At 42.3% G+C, this 20,655-nt stretch overlaps 2 protein-coding genes across 8 annotated transcripts; one reads left to right on the forward strand and one right to left on the reverse strand.

The window, feature by feature from the left end:
• Nucleotides 1-1,631: 1,631 nt before the first annotated feature.
• nqo1 (NAD(P)H dehydrogenase, quinone 1) lies at nucleotides 1,632-20,648 on the reverse strand. Of its 3 annotated transcripts, none has more exons than XM_088614091.1 (7): nucleotides 20,366-20,648; nucleotides 7,014-7,047; nucleotides 5,391-5,555; nucleotides 4,721-4,848; nucleotides 3,203-3,316; nucleotides 2,626-2,727; nucleotides 1,632-2,025 (listed from the first exon to the last, which is right to left on the reverse strand). In XM_088614091.1, the coding sequence occupies exons 2-7, from the start codon at nucleotides 7,015-7,017 to the stop codon at nucleotides 1,708-1,710; spliced, it is 831 nt and encodes a 276-aa protein (XP_088470217.1). In that variant the 5' UTR covers nucleotides 7,018-7,047; nucleotides 20,366-20,648; the 3' UTR covers nucleotides 1,632-1,707. The 3 variants fall into 3 exon arrangements, with proteins under 3 accessions (XP_088470217.1, XP_088470219.1, XP_088470220.1); XM_088614093.1 differs by lacking the exon at nucleotides 20,366-20,648 and adding an exon at nucleotides 9,855-9,950; XM_088614094.1 differs by lacking the exon at nucleotides 20,366-20,648 and adding an exon at nucleotides 9,816-9,834.
• On the forward strand, nucleotides 8,285-19,560 carry LOC148644326 (aldo-keto reductase family 1 member B1). Of its 5 annotated transcripts, none has more exons than XM_088614088.1 (11): nucleotides 8,285-8,523; nucleotides 10,943-11,046; nucleotides 12,177-12,347; nucleotides 13,206-13,322; nucleotides 14,298-14,375; nucleotides 15,046-15,162; nucleotides 15,436-15,548; nucleotides 16,050-16,137; nucleotides 16,783-16,866; nucleotides 17,953-18,035; nucleotides 18,792-19,560. In XM_088614088.1, the coding sequence occupies exons 2-11, from the start codon at nucleotides 10,969-10,971 to the stop codon at nucleotides 18,826-18,828; spliced, it is 966 nt and encodes a 321-aa protein (XP_088470214.1). In that variant the 5' UTR covers nucleotides 8,285-8,523; nucleotides 10,943-10,968; the 3' UTR covers nucleotides 18,829-19,560. The 5 variants fall into 5 exon arrangements, with proteins under 5 accessions (XP_088470214.1, XP_088470216.1, XP_088470215.1 ...); XM_088614089.1 differs by lacking the exon at nucleotides 8,285-8,523 and adding an exon at nucleotides 8,542-9,359; XM_088614086.1 differs by lacking the exon at nucleotides 8,285-8,523 and adding an exon at nucleotides 8,543-9,365.
• Nucleotides 20,649-20,655: the final 7 nt, after the last annotated feature.

The raw sequence follows: 20,655 nt of genomic DNA on the forward strand, positions 1-20,655 counted from the left end.
AATGTCTTGCAGCTGTTCGATGAGGTGACCAATGACAAACTGCACATGCTTTCCACTGGTGTTTTGAACCTGTCATTGCATGTTTGTTATTCTGCTGCACAGAATAGATTTTGGTTTCAAAGAAATTAATTGTGTGAATATTTTTCTTTTGTCCGACGGCTCTAAGTTTAGTTCATTTAATATATATTAATATGTGACATCAGTTAAAAAAGCCGGATCTCACAGCCACACCCTGTCTTCTTGTTTTTCCCAGCGTCCCACTGAAACCAGCTCCACCCTCATACCTGCATTAACCACTACTGACACTCATTAGAACAAAACTGATCATTTAATTTGAAAAATAATCAGGTCTAAATGAAACTAAATTTTGTGACCAACATCTTGGGCAACCTGTCCAACAGCACACTGTCCCATATCACCATACTTGGATTTTGGTTTGGAAATTCTGGCTCAGAAGGAAGATCGCCCCCTCCTGGCCCAGTACAACACTTACAACATTCACCTGGTTTTCATTAGAGATCTCCAATCCCAGCACTGTAGCAGCTCCTGAAATCAGAAGTATATCTAAAGGGGGGAAGCTTTTCGGTTAATTGCTGCACAGTACAATGACTAGTAAATGGCTAAATCAAATATAACTTCCTTAATAATTCTGTCTATACATGTATAACAAATTGATACAATGTCCAAGTCAAATATTTAATCCTTTTGAGTTAATATAAATATTTAATTGAGTTGTTGAATATGCTCCAGAACAGCTACCTTTGCTTTTTTGCCCATTTCAGTCATTTAACTAAGATGAGGTTTATACAGTTGTGAGGCCTGGTTAAAATCTAGTGCCTCCTCCAATATACCTTGAACCACATCCTCACTATCGCAGATGTAACATGAGCACAAATAAAATAAAACGGTGGGAGTATAACAAGACAGCAGGAGCCCTGACCCTGGGTGACTATCCTGGCTTGGGAAGTCATGACTTCTGAAAACTCTTACTTGATCTTAAGCAAATGGCATAGCTTCGTTAGACTGCTCGTCCCCTTGAGGTCATTATTTTTTGTAAGCAGTGCCTCAGGAATATTAGGAACGTGGCCACAGAGGAGACTGCTGATATTTTAAGCTTCTTTGCATTTGAAAAGAAGTTACTTCCAAGTACAGGTTGAGCCCCAAGCCCATTTCACTTACAAACAAGTGTGTATGCATGGAGGTTGCATCTAATTTTGGACCAAAGTCTTCATTCTCCTTTTCCTTATCGCACCAAACCCGCAGTGCTGTTTTCCAAAGCGACTCTTGGCAGTGGAAAACCTCGCGCGGCACGCGTTTGAAAGGATGAACTGGGAACAGGGAGATTCCTGTAACCTACCAAGGTTCTCCTTCGGAATACAGGTCGTGGCTCAAATGGCCGTCACAAGCAATTGAAATGGTCAGCAAGCGGCTTCTTCGGACCTGCTGCTTCATCGCCTGTAGCACGTTCTTGCCCATGCATTGCAGTTGGTTTGGCTCTGTTCCATAGAGCCATAACCCATCGCAAAATCTCTGGTGGAAACAAGTCCTAAAGGTTATCCTCGACTTGTATGGATTACTATCCTGGCTTTGGAAATGGGGAATGGACAGAGGCAGAGACCAACAGATGCCAGTGGGTTACTGCAACTCGTTTATTGTCGCTGGTTCACCGAGACAGGAAAGCAGGAGCTACAGCACAGCAGCGCGTGGTCAGTCGTGGTCTCGGTCTCTGTCTCCTGCCTTGAGCTGGCTGTCCGGGGGGAAGGGCTTACCCAGGTGATGGCCCACAGACAGGCCGTATTTCACGCCCGCCTGCGCCGCCTGCACCTCCTCCCTCAGCACGAACCCCCCCTGGGGGTCGAAGAGCTCGGTGGGGGGGAAGGCCAGCGGCTCCTCCGTCCACACGCCTTGCAGCCGGCCGCGCCAGGCCGCCAGCATGGTGGCGCGGGTTTCGGGGGGGCAGTACCCCGGGGAGTGAGAGAGCTGAGGGGCCAGGACCTGGAAGCCACAGAAATTGAGAACCCCGTTCTGCAGAGGGAAACACACAACACGCAAGGTCTTCAGCAGGGCGCAGGCAGGAGAACACACCTGCCTCTGCCTTTCTTCAGATTTTGTCTGATTTCTCTGAAATGTGTTCCTCCTCCCAGCAGCCAAGTTTCACCCAGAAACATAACAAAATGTACAAATTAACATTATTGTGAAAGAAATCTAGCATTACATAAAGGGCATCAACCCTTTATGTAAGAAATACATCAATACAAAGTCTTTCATGTAGGTAGTTGTGTCACCATGCGTAGGCTCCAAAGGAACCAGTAAAGGTTTATTCCATGCTGAAAAGAGAAGAAAAGAAACACAATGTTTTGACTGTGGAGTGTCTTCGGGTGTGAAGTAGGCTCCGCAGCCAAAACGTTGTGTTTCTTTACTTCTTTTTTCAGCGTGGAATAAACCTTTGCTTGTTCCAATACATGGTCATTACATGGTCATTCTATAGTCATACATAGTAACCACATTACATTGCAGTCGTTACAATACATTACGTAGATATTATGGCCAAAATCTTCTGAAGAAGGCTGAAGCAGAAACATGCACTATTGTCTCAACGCCCTGTAGCTTGCCAGTAATCATTACCTGTAATGGCCACAGAGTAACGTTCAGGTCTCCGTTTAGGCCGCTTGGCGAAAACATAGCTCCAGACGCACCTGTCGTTAAGGAAAGCATTGCTTTCTTATCCTAAAAACACAGAAGAAACAATGGCTAAGACTCGAGATTTGAAATGCTTTTTCATTTTCTTACAGAAATGAATCGTGCGTTAGTTTCTCAGTAACTCGTGTAGCACAGCGCCTTCTCTCATTAACTTCAGCTACCAGCGATTGTTGGAAGATTAGGAAACAGAGCCACCTGCTGGTTCATCGGGAACATTGCATTCTATCCGTGATTCGTAATGCAGTATTGCTTGCCCAGCAGGCGTGCTTACAGTCCAGATCCTGCACTGGTGGGGTTACAGGATTAAGGGGACCATTTGAACAGCTTCTGCCAGGGCCCCTGGTGCTGCAGCTTTAAGGAGATCTAGAAAACCTGTCGATAAGGAGTGCCCACCCCTGATGGAGGTAACCAGGTATTCACAGTTCTTGAATATGGGGTACAGGAATCCTAGGGTGCAGTCCCTTGACTATTCAGAAGACAGCACTGCACCAAGTGCGATTACCTTGAAAACACCGTTGCTGTAAATCGACTGCAGAGTGAAGGCGAAGCCCTGAGTCAGCACTCGGTCAATCCAGCCTTTCATGATGGCCGGAACGCTGAACCAGTACATGGGAAACTGCGAACACACAGACACACAGGAAGTACGCTTCGCTTCGAGCGCACAGAGGACAAACATTTTTTAATTATGCTCGTTATCGTTAATAACAGTACTCTTCTTAAGGTAGTCTAAATTTAGCATGAAACATGCATGCTTCAGGGAGGTTTTGAGTTTTTGCTGTATCTTATGCATGTACAGCCTGCGTGTTTTCATTGATACTCATCCACCTGTATACAGCAAACACACATGTTCGGACAGAATGAAAAACAAACAAAGTAGATACGCATTAACCTCCACATGTAAGAGTCTGCATACAAAATCGCTGAAATCCTAGTGAACACACACAGACCCATTCTCCTCCATGCCACAAAGCAAACTCCCAGCCTTACACACACCAACCTCGGTACTGAAGGCATCAGTGGTGGTGAGGCAGCACAGCGGGTGAGATTCTGGGCTGACGACTGCCTGGTTGTGGGCTGGGACCTTGCTGTACACCCTGCTGTTGTAACTTAAGTGAGGTACCTTACCCCCCTTGATTCAGTCCACCCAGCTGCAGGAGTGGGGGCCAGACCTGCTGGGATTAGTCACTGTCCCAACTGGGGGAAGAGTCACAAGCGTTCCTGTACACTATACACTACAGATACCAGGATACACTCTGCCCTAATGAGCCCATGTAACCTGAATGTGGAAATTCTTATTACTGCCTACTCTCTCTGTCTGTGTGCCTGTGTGTCTCGTGGAGAGCAAGCTGGGGTATGCAAAAAGACAAACTCCTAATGCAAGAAATTGTATATGGCTAATAAAGTGATCTTATCTCTTATGATCTTATCTGATCTCATCATGTAAAATTTAGAATCTTCATCTGCCAACAGGAAGCCCCAAACTGTGAATGAGCTGGGAAGACACACTATGTGGCAAGACTGCAATAATGTTTTCTCCCCAAATCCTAAAACCACGAGTCATCTGGCTTCCTTTCCATCCAATCTGAGTTCCTTGATTCATAATAATTTGTTACACTGGAACCATGGTTTGCAGTGAGTTTGAAATGTGAAGCTGCTTCCAACACTTTTGAATCTGAAAATGATTCAGAGAGGTCTCAGTAAGCAGCTAACCAGTTCTTACTCCTTTCAAGGCAAAACAATACCCCCGAATCTGTGAAATCCAGGATTTCTTCATGCAGAAACTCAGCTTCCAAAACACTACCTAGTCCTCAATACTTTGTAGGTTATTTTTTGTAAGGAAAAACTCTACTGATGATCTGCAGAACTTCCTGCCTTTATTTGCCAGCAGCTTTCATAGTCAGCCAAGAGTAAAATGTTGTATTATCAATAAAAGTGAACCTTTAACTGGAGTCATAGACACAATACACAAGACCGGAATAAAACAGGTTTCATCCTTGATCACAGTTCTGTGCTCCTTTACCTGAAATATAATTAAATCGGCTGCCTTGACCTTCCTGTGCTCCTCCAGAATGTCGCCGCTCAGTCTCCCCTCTTGGCACGCCAGCAGGGTCTCCCGTCCGTACTGGAAGTTCTCCGAGTCCCTGGGCTCTGCGGAGATCAGCGGTGAAGACACGCTCACCGCCGCGCACTGCCTGGGCACGGCACCGCAGATGCGCCAATCGACACGCTCGACAGCACAGGAGGGCCGCGAACATCCACGCACGCAGGTGAATAACGGGACGTGTGATCAGTACGACCGTCAATTACAGAGAGCTCATATGGGCTCGCTCTTTTTCATCGTGCAAAAAAATGACCACCAAAAATGATCCGCTTTTAAAGCTGTATTGGCAACATTCAAATTTTTTATCAAGATCAGGATTTGTTCCTTGATTGGCGCAACACACAAAGGAAATCTCTCCACTGCAGAGATTGCCCTTACACGACTGTCTTCCAAAAATACAGACAGGTATTCATCTGGTTAATAACACAGCGTGATTTCCACTTCCTTTAACTCAGGGTCATGGAGGAGCCAGAACCCATCCTGGAAAGCAACGGGCGCAGGACAGGGTACACGCTGGGTGGGACACCAGTCCACGGCTGTTGAGACACTAAGGTCGCAATGATGAAGCATCTCCGTTTGCTACAGTTACCTATGACATCATCAGGAGTGGCGGTGGCTTTGAAGTTCATGGCGTACAGGTCCGACACAGTCACCCGACACCCCTGCGACTTAAAGACCTCCACAGCGGCGTCCTTAAGTGCTGCATTGAAGGAGCTCTTGCTCTGGTGTGCAAGCACTATCAGCACATTCCTGGCTGAAACACAATGAGAGGAAGCAGATTAGACTTTCTTTCAACCCGTAAAACACAAAGGCACCTCAATATGGTGTTGAGAGACCCTTCTTAACGATAGGTTATTATAACATAGTTATATAACATAGTTATTCATTGCATCACATATTTCTTATTGAAATATTATTCATGGTGACTGCAGTGTTTAGGATATTTGAGGTGCATTTATAAAGTGCTATTTGTACCACAGATCATTCATTGTTGTTTTTTTTAAAGGAGTCTTGCACTTGTTAGTATCCACATTAGATCCTGTAAGGTAATGTCTTTGTTCCTTTTCTTGTGTTTAATTGTGCTCAATTATTACTCACTTAAATAAGTCCAAGTCTCTTAAACTGCTCTACAGCAGCGAAAAAGTTGCTTATTACAGTCTTACTGTTTTTCTCCAAGAAAAGAGATTTTTTCATATGCGCTGCTATTTTAATTCATAGTGACTCCATCAAGTGGTAAGTGGATCACTATTATTAGCCTAAAATTTCCATAGTGGAAAGGGGAGTTTGTTCTCAAATGATCAGGTTAAATAAAGGTTTAGAGTTTAGAGTTCAATTAAATTAGGCTATAGGGACAGTACTGGGGACCAAAGTTCTTATAAAGCATAGTTTTACTTTACTATTTGCATAAAATATTAGAATAGATTTGGAAAATGAAAAAATCTTCATTTTATAAGGAGTTTCCAAATGAGGCTTTTGTTAAAGGGACATAAGAGTATTTGTTGTCAAAAATCGTATTATTTAGGTTATGCCTTAACATCTTAAAACCAGTTCGCTTTTAGCTCGCACAAAAAAATCAAAAACTCTCAGAAACAGCTACAAACCAACCGTTACGAGTCTACATAAATCTTGAAAATGAACAAAAGCATTTGCAGTAAGAGTAAGCGAACACAAACTGTAACATTAATTAACGGGTTAAACCACATTGAGCAGCTGTGCCGTAATATTCTAATTGCTGCAAAACCACAGCTACTGTAGCTTTACAAAACCTTGGGACCAACACAGACCTTTACTACGACGTGAGCTTTTCTCTTTTAATAGGCAACATCTATTTTTCAGGAGATGTGCAACATGAAGTCATTTTGTTTCAATCTGTCAATATGTGCTATTGGAAACATAGGAAGAGTTACAAGAGGAGGACATCTGGCCCATCTAGGCCCCCTGGCAGTCAGTAGCTAATAAATCTGATGCTCTCATTCAGCCGTTCCCTGACAGAAGCCAGGGAGCTCTGACAGAGTGGCTTAGGAGCTTGTACCAGATGCCAAAATGAAGGTTTTCTTAGCTCTAAAAAAATAAAGAGATTTGTTTCCTTCACAACAATGTTGGAACGCGCCAAAGTTTTAATGTAATGTGTTGTATTCTATTGGTAAGTGTCAGAAAGCTTAGGTAGAGAAGGTGCATAGTGTGTTAGTCTTCACAAATCAAAAAAACTCACCCATTGTGAACACCTTGGTTTCAGCTCCAGGCTCCTGAAACAAGAACAGCGTCTCAGATTCCTTCCATCCACTCTGAAAATGCCACTTTGTCGGCTCTATAACTGTACTTATAAGTGCCTGCTGAAAAGACCACCCTCACTTGCGTGTCAAACATTGTTCCTTCTCAATAAAGATGACGTAATGTGCCCTGAAGGTATTTGTTGACAAAAGGAAGAGATCACTATTGAGACAAACCTTGGTCACGAAGAAAAACATACCTCTTCTACTTCAAACTGGTTCTTCAGGGAGGGGAGGAGAGGAAAAACTAAGCTCAGTCTACAAGGGCATTATTTTCCAACGCTTCAGGAAAATGGTCAAAAATACTGCTACATTCGTATGTGATATAGCAATCCTGCTTAATATTGTATCAATGCCCCAATCACACATACTGTATATGAAAACAACACTCTTCAGGAAATTTTGGATGTGTTCCATATGTCATATTCAGTTAAAGAAAGCATTGAATAAATATTAATCTTATCAGATTGCTAATCTGTGAAACTGTCTAACCTTACCTTTTCATGCAACAGACAGTTTTTTTACTTGTGAAGCGTTTGATCGATGTTGGCTGTTTCACGGTTTCACTGTACCGCTTTTGGAAGTAGCGGTTTGTTCTGTATGTACATTGATTTCATAACCAGCCACAGACCCGTGTACAACGACCTCAGCCCCATGGCCTAGTTCAAACAATGGAAACAGCCTCTGAGCCTGGGCAGTGTAATTCTCCTTTGAGTTCTGGTCCATCCACTCATTCGCAACTGTTTCTTCCAATGCAAGGTTGCAAGGCTGGGAGCTGGAGCCTAACCAGGCAAGCAACAGGCATACATGAAAGGGAACACCAGTCCATCACAAGGCACACACAAACACAAACACACACACCAGGGCCAGTTTTCCCAGAAGCCAGTTAACCTACCAATATGTTTTTGGACTGTGTGGAGGAAACCCACATAAATGTGGGAAGAACATACAAACTCAATGCAGATAGAACCCCAGGAATCGAACCCAGGGCCTTAGTTCTGCAAGGCAGCAATGCAAACCTCTGCGCCACCGTGCCTTTGAGATCTGCTGCATCTCTGAAATAGCTCTACACTTCCTAGTGTGCAGAGAAAGTCAGTAATACAACCCTACAGCACGATTGCATGCAAGGATTTTGAAGAGCTACCTCTGGAATGCTGTTAGAGCAGTTTTACTTTGCTATACCTGCAGAGCCTGTAAACCACCAGTGCCGGCTCGCACGACATTGCAGGGAGGTATATGGTTCTCTATACGTCCTAATGAGCAGATCCACCTCAGAGTCTCCGTGGAGCAGGGAGATATGGCAGTGATGTCTCACCGAGATCGGTCTGTCTTTGCTGGACGACAATCTGGTCCATAATGAGACATTCAAGGGATCTAGACCAAGCAACACACTGGTATCAACAGTATGGCGTACAGCTCCCTTTGAAGGAAAGCAGGCTGTGCCGATGTAGGGTAAGACTTGCTGGGGATAGTGCTATGGGCAATAGGCTACAGACAGACCCAGCAGGTGCAGCCTTGGTCCAGACAATGAAAGCCTGGTAGCTTGCGACAGTGCAGGTTTGGTGCAGCTGCAATGGCCTCTCTCTGACCTACTGCTGTGAGCAGAAGGGTGAGAACAATGGGAACAGACACAGCACACAGAAGCGAGTGTGGAAAGGTGTGGCGCTGTGCTGCCCAGTGAGCTCCCCGTCAGGTGAACAAAGACACAGCATTGCAACCCCAAGAGACAGGGGTCTCCTCCAACTTTATCACCTTCATTACTTGTTGGAACAAAGGAGTAAAACACAGGGATTGATTTCCTTAACTTTGTGGATTGGTTAAGTGCTGGTGACCCAATGTGTAAGATGGGCTGAATAGCTGCCTCTCGTTTGAAGCTTTTCTTAAGGTTTTCCATTCCTATCAGTGGGGAAAAAGCATCGCCCCACTGTAGCAGACAATAACTCCAGCTCTTCTGCTCTGTAAAACCTGAAGATTGTATTCTGATTTTGAATGATAGAATAACTCCTGAATTCAATTCAGATGACAGAAAAGGCAAGTGCTTACAACTTATTTTAGAGATATACAGTATTGAAGGTTGTCTCTGACCGGATCTATTAGCAGATTCCTGGACTGAGTCGCGGGGTCAAAGCCATGGTTCTTTAATAGGCTGCTGTCACTTTAAATCTCGACCTGGTGTGAGCGCTCATACTTGTCCTTCCTCTTTGCCTTGATAGGCAAATCAGCCGTTTTTACACATACTGTGGTGTTCTGTGTCGTTTTAGCAGAACAGGTTGAAGGAGAAGGCCCAGGTACAGGTACAGTACTTTACAGCAGACTTTCTCTACAGCACTCGTGCGTTTAGTGTCATTGCTTTATGAGTGACTCGGCCATGCTGTGTTTTCAGTGAGTTGGCTCCTCATGCACTGCAATCAGGTTACAAGCTGCCACAGAACACCTTTCATAAGAAGGTTACTTTTCTACATTGGCATTATCATTGCTCAAGATCAGAAACCCGCAAACAGAAAATTCTAATTCCATTTAGAATAAATCGGGGTATACTGTAGGTTTTTGTTTTCTTATACTTGGATTGCACCTAGAAAGGGCAGTAAATAATCTGATAAATGTGTTAAAAACTTACAACTGCCCAGGTTTCTGGAGAACAATATGAAGCCCTTCCCCTTTACCACCCCTTTTAAAAAACGGACAGTTTCTGCAGGGCGGAAAAGAGGCGTGATTCGAGTGGCGAGCTTTATCGGGTAACTCACGGGGCCGAAGAGGTCGACACCAGGGCTGTATTGTAATACCTCTTAATGAAAGGATGAATCAGAAAGTTGCGGCTAGCACGAAGACTAGGATCTGAAGACGGAGCTCGCAAGCGAATAGAAGCTTGAGGCGTGTTACTGTAGTCGCAGGGAGGCGGAAGTGGGCGACATACCGGTGTGCCCTGCCCCCAGACCTCAGCACTGTTCAGCACAGTGTCGCTTTGATGGCACGCTTTGATATGGCGTTACTGCGGAAGAGCTGGTGCTCTGCGGGGCTGTTTTTAAAGCTTAATGCGATGCTCTCTTGGCTGCAGCGCAGGACAACTGCCCAAGATAACCTGTCCGGTCTCCCATTCGCATCTGCGCCACCCCGCTGTGCCAGTCAGTTAATGTGGCGCATACTGTTCTCCACACCGACTGCTGCTGCTGCGCTAAAGCCTCACCCAGCTGCTTGGCTTTTGAACCGTGCTAGTGACAGGGACCCAACCTTGGCTGCAAGCCTGCCTTTTCATCTTCTGTCACGTCTTCAGTTGTGTTTGTGCCTTAGTGTTATTATTCGTTGGCTTATAAGACATCCTTATATAAATATGCTGTGTTATAGGTCTGTAAAATGAAAACAATGGCAGTATAGTTGAAATACAGATAAGATGCAGGTCAGTGAGATAATACTACACCAGTACCGTCTTTCTTCACATCAAAATACAACCATGGTCAAAAATGATACTAATTAAAGTAAAGTAAAGTTATTGACTCAAAAACAAAGTCAAAACAAAAAATAAACGCTAATCAGGAGTTGAGTCTCACCCAGCGGGGAGAATAAAGGGACTACAGGAAAACTGGGAGGTTTGCTAAGGGAAATTATTGAGGGGAAGCTAAACTGCAGAGCCATGTCCTTTTTTTAAAAGTGCTGTGTCTTCGTTTTCCAGTGCACTTCTCCGTTCTGCTGAGCAGGGAAATACGCGCGTTGTTTTTTTTTTTAAAAAAACACTGCTTCTTTAAGAGGGAAAGTTCACTTAATGATTAGCGAAAGAAGAGGAAAAACCGGGCAAAAGTGCAACAGGTCTCAGAAGGTCGCAGGAGAATTCAGCAGAGGTGCCCGATATCAACAAGCATCTCACTCCTCTTCCCAGAAAACTAGGGACACTTCAGCACACAGATGGCCAGCGCCTTGGAGGCCAAAATCAAGCTCAACGATGGGAGGCTGATGCCCTTGCTGGGCCTGGGGACGTGGAAGGTTTGTTTCTTGTCGCTGTCGAATTCCACTGCGGCTGCTTGTGCCACCTGCTCCTGCTCTCGTTCCTAGGAGGTTTCCTTCCAGTTTTATTACAGCTGCTCTTCCAGCAAGAAGCAACCTTTGAGCAGCCTCACATGAACACAGCCTTGAGCACCCAAGATAAAAACCGATCAACTGCTTGCAGAAAATAAACCTGGGATGACATTGGTCTGAAAAACTGTATAGCCTTTTTTTTGAATAAATAATTTGGGGTCTTTTGAATTCAGCAAAAACATTTTCCCCAACGACCCATGCAGGTGCTGCTGTAAAAGAATACAGTTATTTAATAATGAGCTTTAAGAATGGACTGCATACATAGTGGTATGTCTTTCATCCCAACTCAAAGGATGTTAACCTTCTTGCAGTAATACTGTGTTCATCACTCACACATCCCACTTGCCAGTATGCTAAACCTTAAACTAAACTGTATTTACAGTTTGTGCCTGTGATAATATTGTTTCCAACAGGTTTATCATTGAATCAGTATGATTAGAATGTGGTGGAAGTGATTTCAAGATTTCCTATCAGTTGTCACATCAGAGAGCCATATTCATTTGTTTAATCCATAATCAGATGGCTTCTGCCCTTGCTATATAGACATGCACGTAAAAACGGAAGAATTGGACCCCTATGACACTAGAAAATGCAACTACTGCTATGGGTGGTTTTTAAAATTTACCCCCCTCCCTATAAAGAAAAATCGCTGTTATATACCATGTTGCTATTGCATGATCCTACATTGTGGATTTATACCAACTGTATTTATATATGGAGATATTGTTGCCATAATCACATATGGAGCTTCATCATGTGAGCACTGCTCTAACACAGCCACTGAAAAACTTCAGTAGCTCAGTAAATATACGAGGAGAAGATCTGTTAAGGTAATGTATTCATACCACATTCATTTACAGGAAAAAAAAACAACGGGGGCGTTGGAAACACAAAACCCACCTGCAGATCCTAATCTTAAACTTCCTTGTGTTCAACTTTTTTAAAAGATGGAAAGAAAGAGATTACACTGAGGTGAAAAGGGGAAGGTGATGACACACAGGCGAAACAAGCTCAAAGTTGGCACCACTATCTTTCAGACAACCACAGCAGAGGTTCTTCAGGGAGCTGCAGAAGCAGCCATCGCGGCTGGATACCGACACATCGACACTGCCTACTCCTATGGGAACGAGGTTGAGCTGGGGAAGGCCTTGCGGGCCAAGATCCACCAAGGAATCATCAAACGCGAGGACGTGTTTATCGTCAGCAAAGTATGACCTTCCTCGGGTCAATCAGATATGGTGTAACAGATGTAAGAAAGAACAGACATAACAAACATAACGGCACACTGTAAAATGTAAAACAAAATGAAATCAGTGAGCCTACAAAGTCTTATTGCACAAGAAAGTACCAACAGTCTAAGAGATTGTGATGGCCTTTGGAGGAGGTAGCTACTGTATTATTTTGGTGAGAAGCAGCAGAATATATAGTATTGGCCTACAAAGAATGGAGTCCAATTTATGGGAGTGCAGAGTCCAAAGATCAGAGATGGCAAACACATCTTCTAATTAATATGGAGTCATATTGTATGGGAGTTTACATGTCGGCAGTAAAACCTGAAAGTCACTTTTGAAAATCACACGGAAAACGTTAATTACTAGCTGAAAAGTGGAAGGAAAAGATACAACGTTTTGGTTTTTAATCCTTCCTCAGGTGAATTCTTCCCGTCTTTGTTTTATTTCTGCATTTCACCGTGGAATTAATCTTTACTGGTTCCTTCGCAACCAGTGCACACTGACAGAGATCCCCACCTGAACCCACTGAAGCTTACAGGCAACCAATGCAAAACTGCTAGAGCTGGTATATTCCGATAGCATTTCTATCTAGTTAAAATACAGCTGATTATCATACATGTACAGTCATAGCACTGGATACAACAATCACAGCGATCAGATCTAGAAGAGACAAATAGCATGAACCAAATTCTTTCTCAGCATCAGAAAGAGAGAGAGAACAGCACAGTGGTTAAAATGACACCCCAGTGTCTTCTTGAAACTCAGAATTCAGTAGCACCAAGCGCAGAGTTTCCACTGAATTGTGATGATGGATTCTGCATTCTCTTTCCATAGCTGTGGTGTACCTATCATTCCCCCGAAGACGTGCCTTTGTGTCTCAACAAGTCCTTACAAGACCTGCAGCTGGACTATGTGGACCTCTATCTCATTCACTTCCCTGTGGCCTTCCAGGTAGGCACTGGTGTGTGTCTACAGGGACTATGGTACTGGAGAAGAAAAGGTAGCAGCTGTGAATTTCCCTTCTCATTAAGAACCAAATACTGTACTAAATTTAAACCCCACATCGGAACACAAGTATGATTCCTTTTGCAGTATTCCAAGTTGCAAGCTACTGCATAAAAACAAACATCACATTTCAAGTACTTATCCATGCTGACTAGGTCCTTGCATTAATCTTATTTTGAACATACTGTATTTGCACATACAGTACACACACATAGAGCTAAGAAATGGTCTTTCTGCTTCAAGATTACAACATGTACAAGATCCTGGAGCTCGTGACACTTGATCTGTTGAGTGTTACCACCTCTTCATTGAAAGCCAAAGTCTGTTAAGCAAAAGCCAGATATGTTAAAAAGGGCAATGTTCTTCTCCCCCTTCATCCTGTACAAATGTCTTATTGGCCTTTTTTTATTCTGTGCAATGCAGTTTATTTAACATGAGCCTGTCATTGTCAGGTCTCCCTGGAGTGCAACAGAATGTAATGTGAATCCTGTTGACCTGGTGGATCCATTGTTTATATACAGTGAAGCAAAGTCAATAAGGCTTTGCATTACAGGGAATCTGAAACAGGCTTAATGAACTGTGCATTTATGTGGATTACATGGATCGCCCACCAATTCAACAGAAGTTCCATTTAGAATTGGCATACATATTCACACTAAATAAAAAAAAAAACACTATTTACAAATACACAGGGGCTTGGAGATCAGCAAGCTAGGTGTGTAAAGAGCCTTATGAACTGTTTTAAAAAGACAGTAATGAACAATGCCCAAGCACCGTGGTATTCTATAGTGTGTAATGCACAATGAAATAAAACAGACAAAGTGATCTTCCCAAATTGTAGCACAGGCCTTCAAAGTGCCCCGTTGTATGAAGAAGATAATTTCCTTAACCTGCACATCCTAATAAGACTTTTTTTTTCAGAGGATAGACGAAGAGCTGTTTCCGTGTAAGGAGGGCAAAATTCTCACCCTAGAGACAGACTACATTGACACCTGGAAGGTACAGAGACGAGCATAACTAAGGGAACTTCCACAGAGGTGACCATGTCCTGCAAGGGGACCTCCTGACTATTGAAACACCTGCAAACAACTGGACCAGCCTGTCAAACCCTCTAGGGCTGTGTGATGCAGCTTTGCAGTTTAACCAAAATGTTCTCAAAGACAGTATTTGTGGTGTTGTCACGAGTGCCACTAAGAAATATAATTATAAACATGTATATAATATAGACTTAACAAGTCAGACTCTTCAGTTGTGTTAGAAGGTGAAACAAAAGTTCTTAGCTAAATCTCTAGAAACGTTACTGCCAGACTCCTCGTCTCCAATATTTTAATCAGGCCAGGTTATAAACGGGTGATAGAATTGTGTTGGATGTTTTCAATTCCTAATTGCATTTATTTTCATTTGATAACTAGGTGTTTGTCATTACATACATACAGTTGTTACCACTGATTTCTCATTTCATGTTAGAATTTAAAACAGCTGAATCACATCTCCCAAGAAAACTTGTCAGTTCTGGTTAAAGAGATGGAGATGTATTAGTGTTTCCATGTATAAAATTAGCTCTGGTCTTGGAGATGTAAGGCTGGTAATGTTTTCGGCTGTGTTGAGCGTTTGTTATTGTCCGGAGAGAGCCCTGTGTAACTCAGCGAGCCCTTATTGTCTGTTCCAGGCAATGGAGGCTCTGGTCTCTTCAGGCCGAGTAAAGAGCATTGGAGTGTCCAACTTCAACATACAACAGCTGGAGAGACTGCTCTCTGCTGCTAAGATACCACCAGCTGTCAATCAGGTAGGGCACTCTCTCCATACAACTTTACTTGTGTTGTGGGAAGGAGAGACGTAGGACTATACATTTCCAAATCATTTAACAGGGAGCTCCAGAATGTATTTTTTTTCTGAAAAACATGACTCAAGATCTAAACACATGTGTAAACTGAGACTTAAGTAATGGTTTTGTTTCTGTTAATTGTAAGACATGGCTGACCGAGATGTACATTGGGAACAAATGGATGAAGTCCTATCTGCAGCCTTTAATAAGAGTACCTGTGTTGCTCTTTTACAGGTGGAGCTGCATCCTTACCTGGTCCAGTCTGACCTTGTGAAGTTCTGTCAATCCAAAAACATTGCCCTGACTGCATACAGCCCCTTCGGCTCTCCTGGGAGGCCCAAAGAACTGTAAGTGTAAGCATTTCCTTCCTTGCTCATCTGCTCGTATTACCGACAGTGAATGCTCTTTCACTTTGCAGTTTGAAACAAGATTGCAATTTTAAAGATAAAGGGATGTTATGTACGATAGATTGCGTGTAAATTGTGTACATCACAGGAACAGAGCATTAAAATTACATTTCCATGAGCTCACTGTACACAAGCAATTCAGCAAACACTGAGCTTTTAAAATGAGTTCCTCTAACAAACTGAGATTGTTCAATTTTTGCCAAGAGTTTCTTCCGTGCCTGTGGTCATGTGTTTCAGTCTTCTGTTCAACAGTCAACATCAGACCTTACAGATGTTCTTTAGATACTGATGTGTTTGCATCTCCTCCTTTGTGTGCTGGAACTGAAACTCTTTGTGAGCTTGCACTTCACTGGTTAAACCTGCCTGCAGGAGCTTATACTTGATTAAAGGTGACAGTATTTTATTTTTGTATAAATAAAAATTCCCTCATTTTTCTTTCAGTCACAGGGGAGCCACTGACCCGGAGAAACTCCTGGAAGATCCTGTGGTGGCAGCAATAGCCAAGAAATATCAAAAGAGTTCAGCACAGGTGAGAGATGTCTCTTTCATTACCCTGCTGCTATTGAGTCAATTCAAGAAGGTGCCAGGTGCAGCAGGGCTCATCTGGGCAGCGTGCCTGCTAGCAAAGCCACTGTCATGCCCCCCTTGGAACCACAGCCGGAGACCCAGCCTTTTAGAGCACCTGAGTGGCTTTGTGAAACTCAGAATCTAGAGACAGTGATCGAATGCCAAAAGGCACAGAGCTGCTCTGGCCACTCATGCACAATACATGCAAGATGTAGTGAAACAGCTGAGAGAGATTCCTGGACAGGATCCTAACTCAGGCTTTCGGGATCTCAGTGCACACACACCACCTCTACACGGCTACTCTATGCAAGACAGACATCGGCAGGTTTGCTTTTGCGGCCTAAAGAACGAGGCAGGCTGGCCTGTGAAGAGGCTGTAGGGACTTCAGATTGCCACTAGAGGCCGCCAAAGGAAACCCTTGTAAACGGTCTCACGGGATGCTCACAAGTCTGCATTGTCTTTTGGTTTCAAAGCAATCGCTCAGTGTTTTCATCTGTTTGTTTGTTTTTATTTGTCTTTCTAGCTTACATTTCAGATGCTCTGATCTAGCACAATCAAATCTGTCTGTATATACGATGCAAAATTAATTCACATTAACATTTTACAGGTCTTACTAAGATTTCATGTGCAGCAGGGTATCGCAGTTATTCCTAAGAGCATCAGACCCAACCACATTTTAGAGAACACCAAGGTAATGTTGTCTTTGCATTTGTTGTTGGAAAAAAAACAAGCATGCTTGTGATTACTATGTTATTCTTTGAAGTATATTTTAAAGCTGTACAGAAAGAGTCCAAAACAAAGGGTAAACATACTTTTTAGAGATGTAGAATGAGATAAATATGGAACCACTGCAGCACAGATTAATTCCAAAAGGAAGTATGAGACTAGAAAACAATACTTTAATAAATTACAAAAACATATGATGAGAAAAGTGTTCTAAAGAATAAAAAAAAATTAAAGATTTAATCTTTAGATATTTCTTATAGATTCAAACAGTCACCATCCAGTTAAAGAAAAGAGTACAATTCAATTAAGTGGCAGCACAACTCAAAACAAATCCCAGTTAAGCCAAGAGAGACAGAAAAGAATATGGGGATGGAGACTAAGATCTTTTTTTCACCACTACAAAAACAAAAGAACAGCAAAGCATCAAGTAAACTGTCTCAGAAATAACGGCTAATTCTTAGATTAATCTCCAGGGCTTAAATGCATATTATCAACTGTACGGAAGGAAACGGGAACTCAAGCTTATTGGTTATCAGCAAAACACAACTGTCACCTTAGACAGAGGTAACACCAACCACAAAAGTGCTGATATGAAAAGAATGACTAAACTAAACCAAGTAATTATAGACCAATTAGAGGTCTTTGACAAGCAACAGCTATAAAGCAAACACATGCTATGGCATATTTATAATGCTTTTGGTAACAGTTCACATAGACGATTAATTCTTGAATAGCTGTAGGCAACCAAGGCAATGCATGTATTTGGATTGCAAACTGGATAGTTGAGATAGGGCTACAGCTAATATTGTGGAAGTAACAAAGACAGTAATTTCCTAAGATTTAAATGGATACTACAGGACTTTATCAACGCGAAGCTGATATGGAAAAATTAAGAGTGTTAGCAGTTGGAAAAAATATAACCTACAGTGTAAATAGGAGGTGGGAATTACCAAGTTTAAAGGAGGTGGCTATGAAAATGACTTAAGTGTTTACAGTATGTTGACACATGGTCTTCTACACAATATAACTCTGTCTTTTACTGTTCTTCCAGATCTTTGACTTCAATTTGAGCAACGAAGACATGAAGACTTTGAAGAGTCTAAACAGAGGCTGGAAAGCGTGTGTCTTTGATTCGTAAGGGATAGATTTGTTGGCATGTTTTTTTAGGAATGAGCCTTGAAATGTCATTGCTGAGAATAAGCTGTTTTCTTCACTTCAACAACAGGGTTATGGTGCAATCCAAAAAACTTAACAGACCTATTGGCTTTTACAGATTCTCATCCTTAAAAATACTATTAAAAAGTGTATAAATTATACACACACCATAAAAACTAGAGCTTTCCAAGAAATGCAATCTAGATTGAGCTAGTTTGCCTAGTACAACATTGGTTCAAAGCCTTCACACTCTTTTTATTGGATTTGGTGATTACAGTTACTTAAAGTGAATATGAACATTGTAAGTGATGGATTAATAGCATCAGAAATTAAAATAAAAACCAGAAAGTACAACAAGAAAGGCCCATGAAGTACTGTATATTACCAGGACATCAACAACTCTTACTCTTTCCTTTACATTTATTAAATTTGGTATCAGTTGTGTTTATACATACTGTATTTTTTTAAATTGACATGAATGATGGGTGAAAATAAAATTCTTACCCACTGGGCATTAGTAGAGAAGCCTGTACAACACAGAGAGGTCAGCACAAATCAGAAAAACAAAGAGATGAGGAGAGGACCAAACATCAGAAAGCAGTTCATGAGAAATCATTTTGTTTTCTTTGTTTTTCAATTTTTGCACTATGATTTATTTCACTTGGTAAATGTGTGAAAGAATGCATGGTGATTCGCATGAAGACTTTCATGACTGTTTGCATCTGTCCTACACAGGCTGAAGTCACATCCTTTCTATCCTTTTGAACACTGACGTCCCCGGGGGTTTCACAGAGATGAGGCCAAGGAGGAAAGGAAATCTTACCAACTCGCTCACAAACCATCACTGGAAACATGTGAAAGCGTTTCCACACCGCAGGCGAAAGAGTACATCTGAATTATCACTCTATGGGCAGTTGTACTTTCACTTTGGAGGAATTCCAAATGTTCACAAAACATCCCCAAGAAAAAGAAGTAAAACATCACAAATCAATGCATCAGGAACATCATTTTCCTCTTCCTCATTAACCTTTACTCATCTACCACTCATATACGGCTATCATGTAATGGACAGTACTGTGTATTTTTCAAGAAGCATGACTGCAATACAAAAACAAGAATGAAATTTGAAAATCTCTGTGCACTGGTCAGTTATTGATATGTGAAAATACTGTACTGTATGTTGTTTTGCTATTCATTGCATTTGCAAAAATACAGGGATAGATGCAAAAAAGCTCCAATAATGACATTAATTTGTGTATGTACTAGAATTAAATCACATGACTGTTAAATCTGGGTGACACAGAGGTGCTGTGGCTAGCATTTCTGCCTTACAGTACTAGAGCGCTGGGTTCAATTCCTGGGGCGCTATCTGTGTGAAGTCTGAATGTTCCCCCTGCATTTGTGTGGGTTTCCTCTGGGTGGAAACTGGTTTCCAGGACTGAGCAGGGCTCAGAAACTGCTAAAAAGCATGTTTGCTAATCTTGAATAAAAGGTAATGCTGTCAGTATATGATTCTGACCTTATGTACCACTGTGAAACAATAAAAGGCCTTTTGTAGATCTTGTTACAATCCATGCAGGTGAACCTGTTGTCAAAACAAACAGGTTATCGTGTTTGAAGATTTGAGAATGTGCCTGCTTAGTGTTTGGATGGGCAACATTTTTAGGAACACCAGGTTGCAGCTGGAAAGAGGTGTTGGCAGACCAGTAGGCGGAATTGTGTACCAGACTTTTTAAAACAAGGCCCCAGTACAGTGACCGGCGACACTGTGCGGTACAGTTCTTCACAAGACATGTCAAACTGAGGTCATAATTACTATCATCAAGGTCTGGCCACACCTGCTGTAGGAAGTACACCCGCCGATTTGTTCTGCATTTACATTTATATTGCAAAGAATTATAATTGAATTAGTTAATGCCACTCATCAAATTCAATATTCTACGGGAGAGCAAAGACTATGACGAACAACGCATGAGCATTTAAAAAATAAACCACTGTGATGTCTGTTTGATGTCTGCTAGGACCTTTGCCTGCCTGATCTCCGCACAGCACTTCAGCACTTGTCCTCCTTTTTGGAGAAACACCGACCCTAATTTATGGATTGAGCCAAGCAGATGGGAAGGGGTCGCAATGGAATGGTCTGCAGTTCTTCAGTACCAGAAGCGCAGAAAATTAAGACAGTTTTACCGAACCTCATCGTGTTTTTTCCAACGCCGTAACAAGAGTCCGTCACAGAAACGCTACATCTTAAGCAAATGGTTACATCAGCTGCTTGCCAGCATGCTATGAAGAGTCGAGTGGGAACTTACGTCTAGTTTCAGTGGCAAAGGAACACGTAGAGATTAATTCCACGCTGTAAAGTAAAAAGAAGAAAAACCCAACATTCCGGTATCGTAGCCTTCTTCAGGTATGTCATGAAGATACTGTCAAGCTGTTTTCTGTGAAATAAAGTTCTTTGTTTTTTCGGAAAAAGAGATCATAGAACAAAAATAAATAAAATTCAGCTACTAATAATTAATACTACTTTCAGCCTGCAACTTATTATTGACGTAGCCTTAGCAATTTGAGTGAACACGCAAAATCCATCACACCACTCGCG

This window comes from Lepisosteus platostomus, chromosome 20, assembly GCF_059453375.1.
Source record: "Lepisosteus platostomus isolate fLepPlt1 chromosome 20, fLepPlt1.hap1, whole genome shotgun sequence".
Lineage (NCBI taxonomy): Eukaryota > Metazoa > Chordata > Actinopteri > Semionotiformes > Lepisosteidae > Lepisosteus > Lepisosteus platostomus.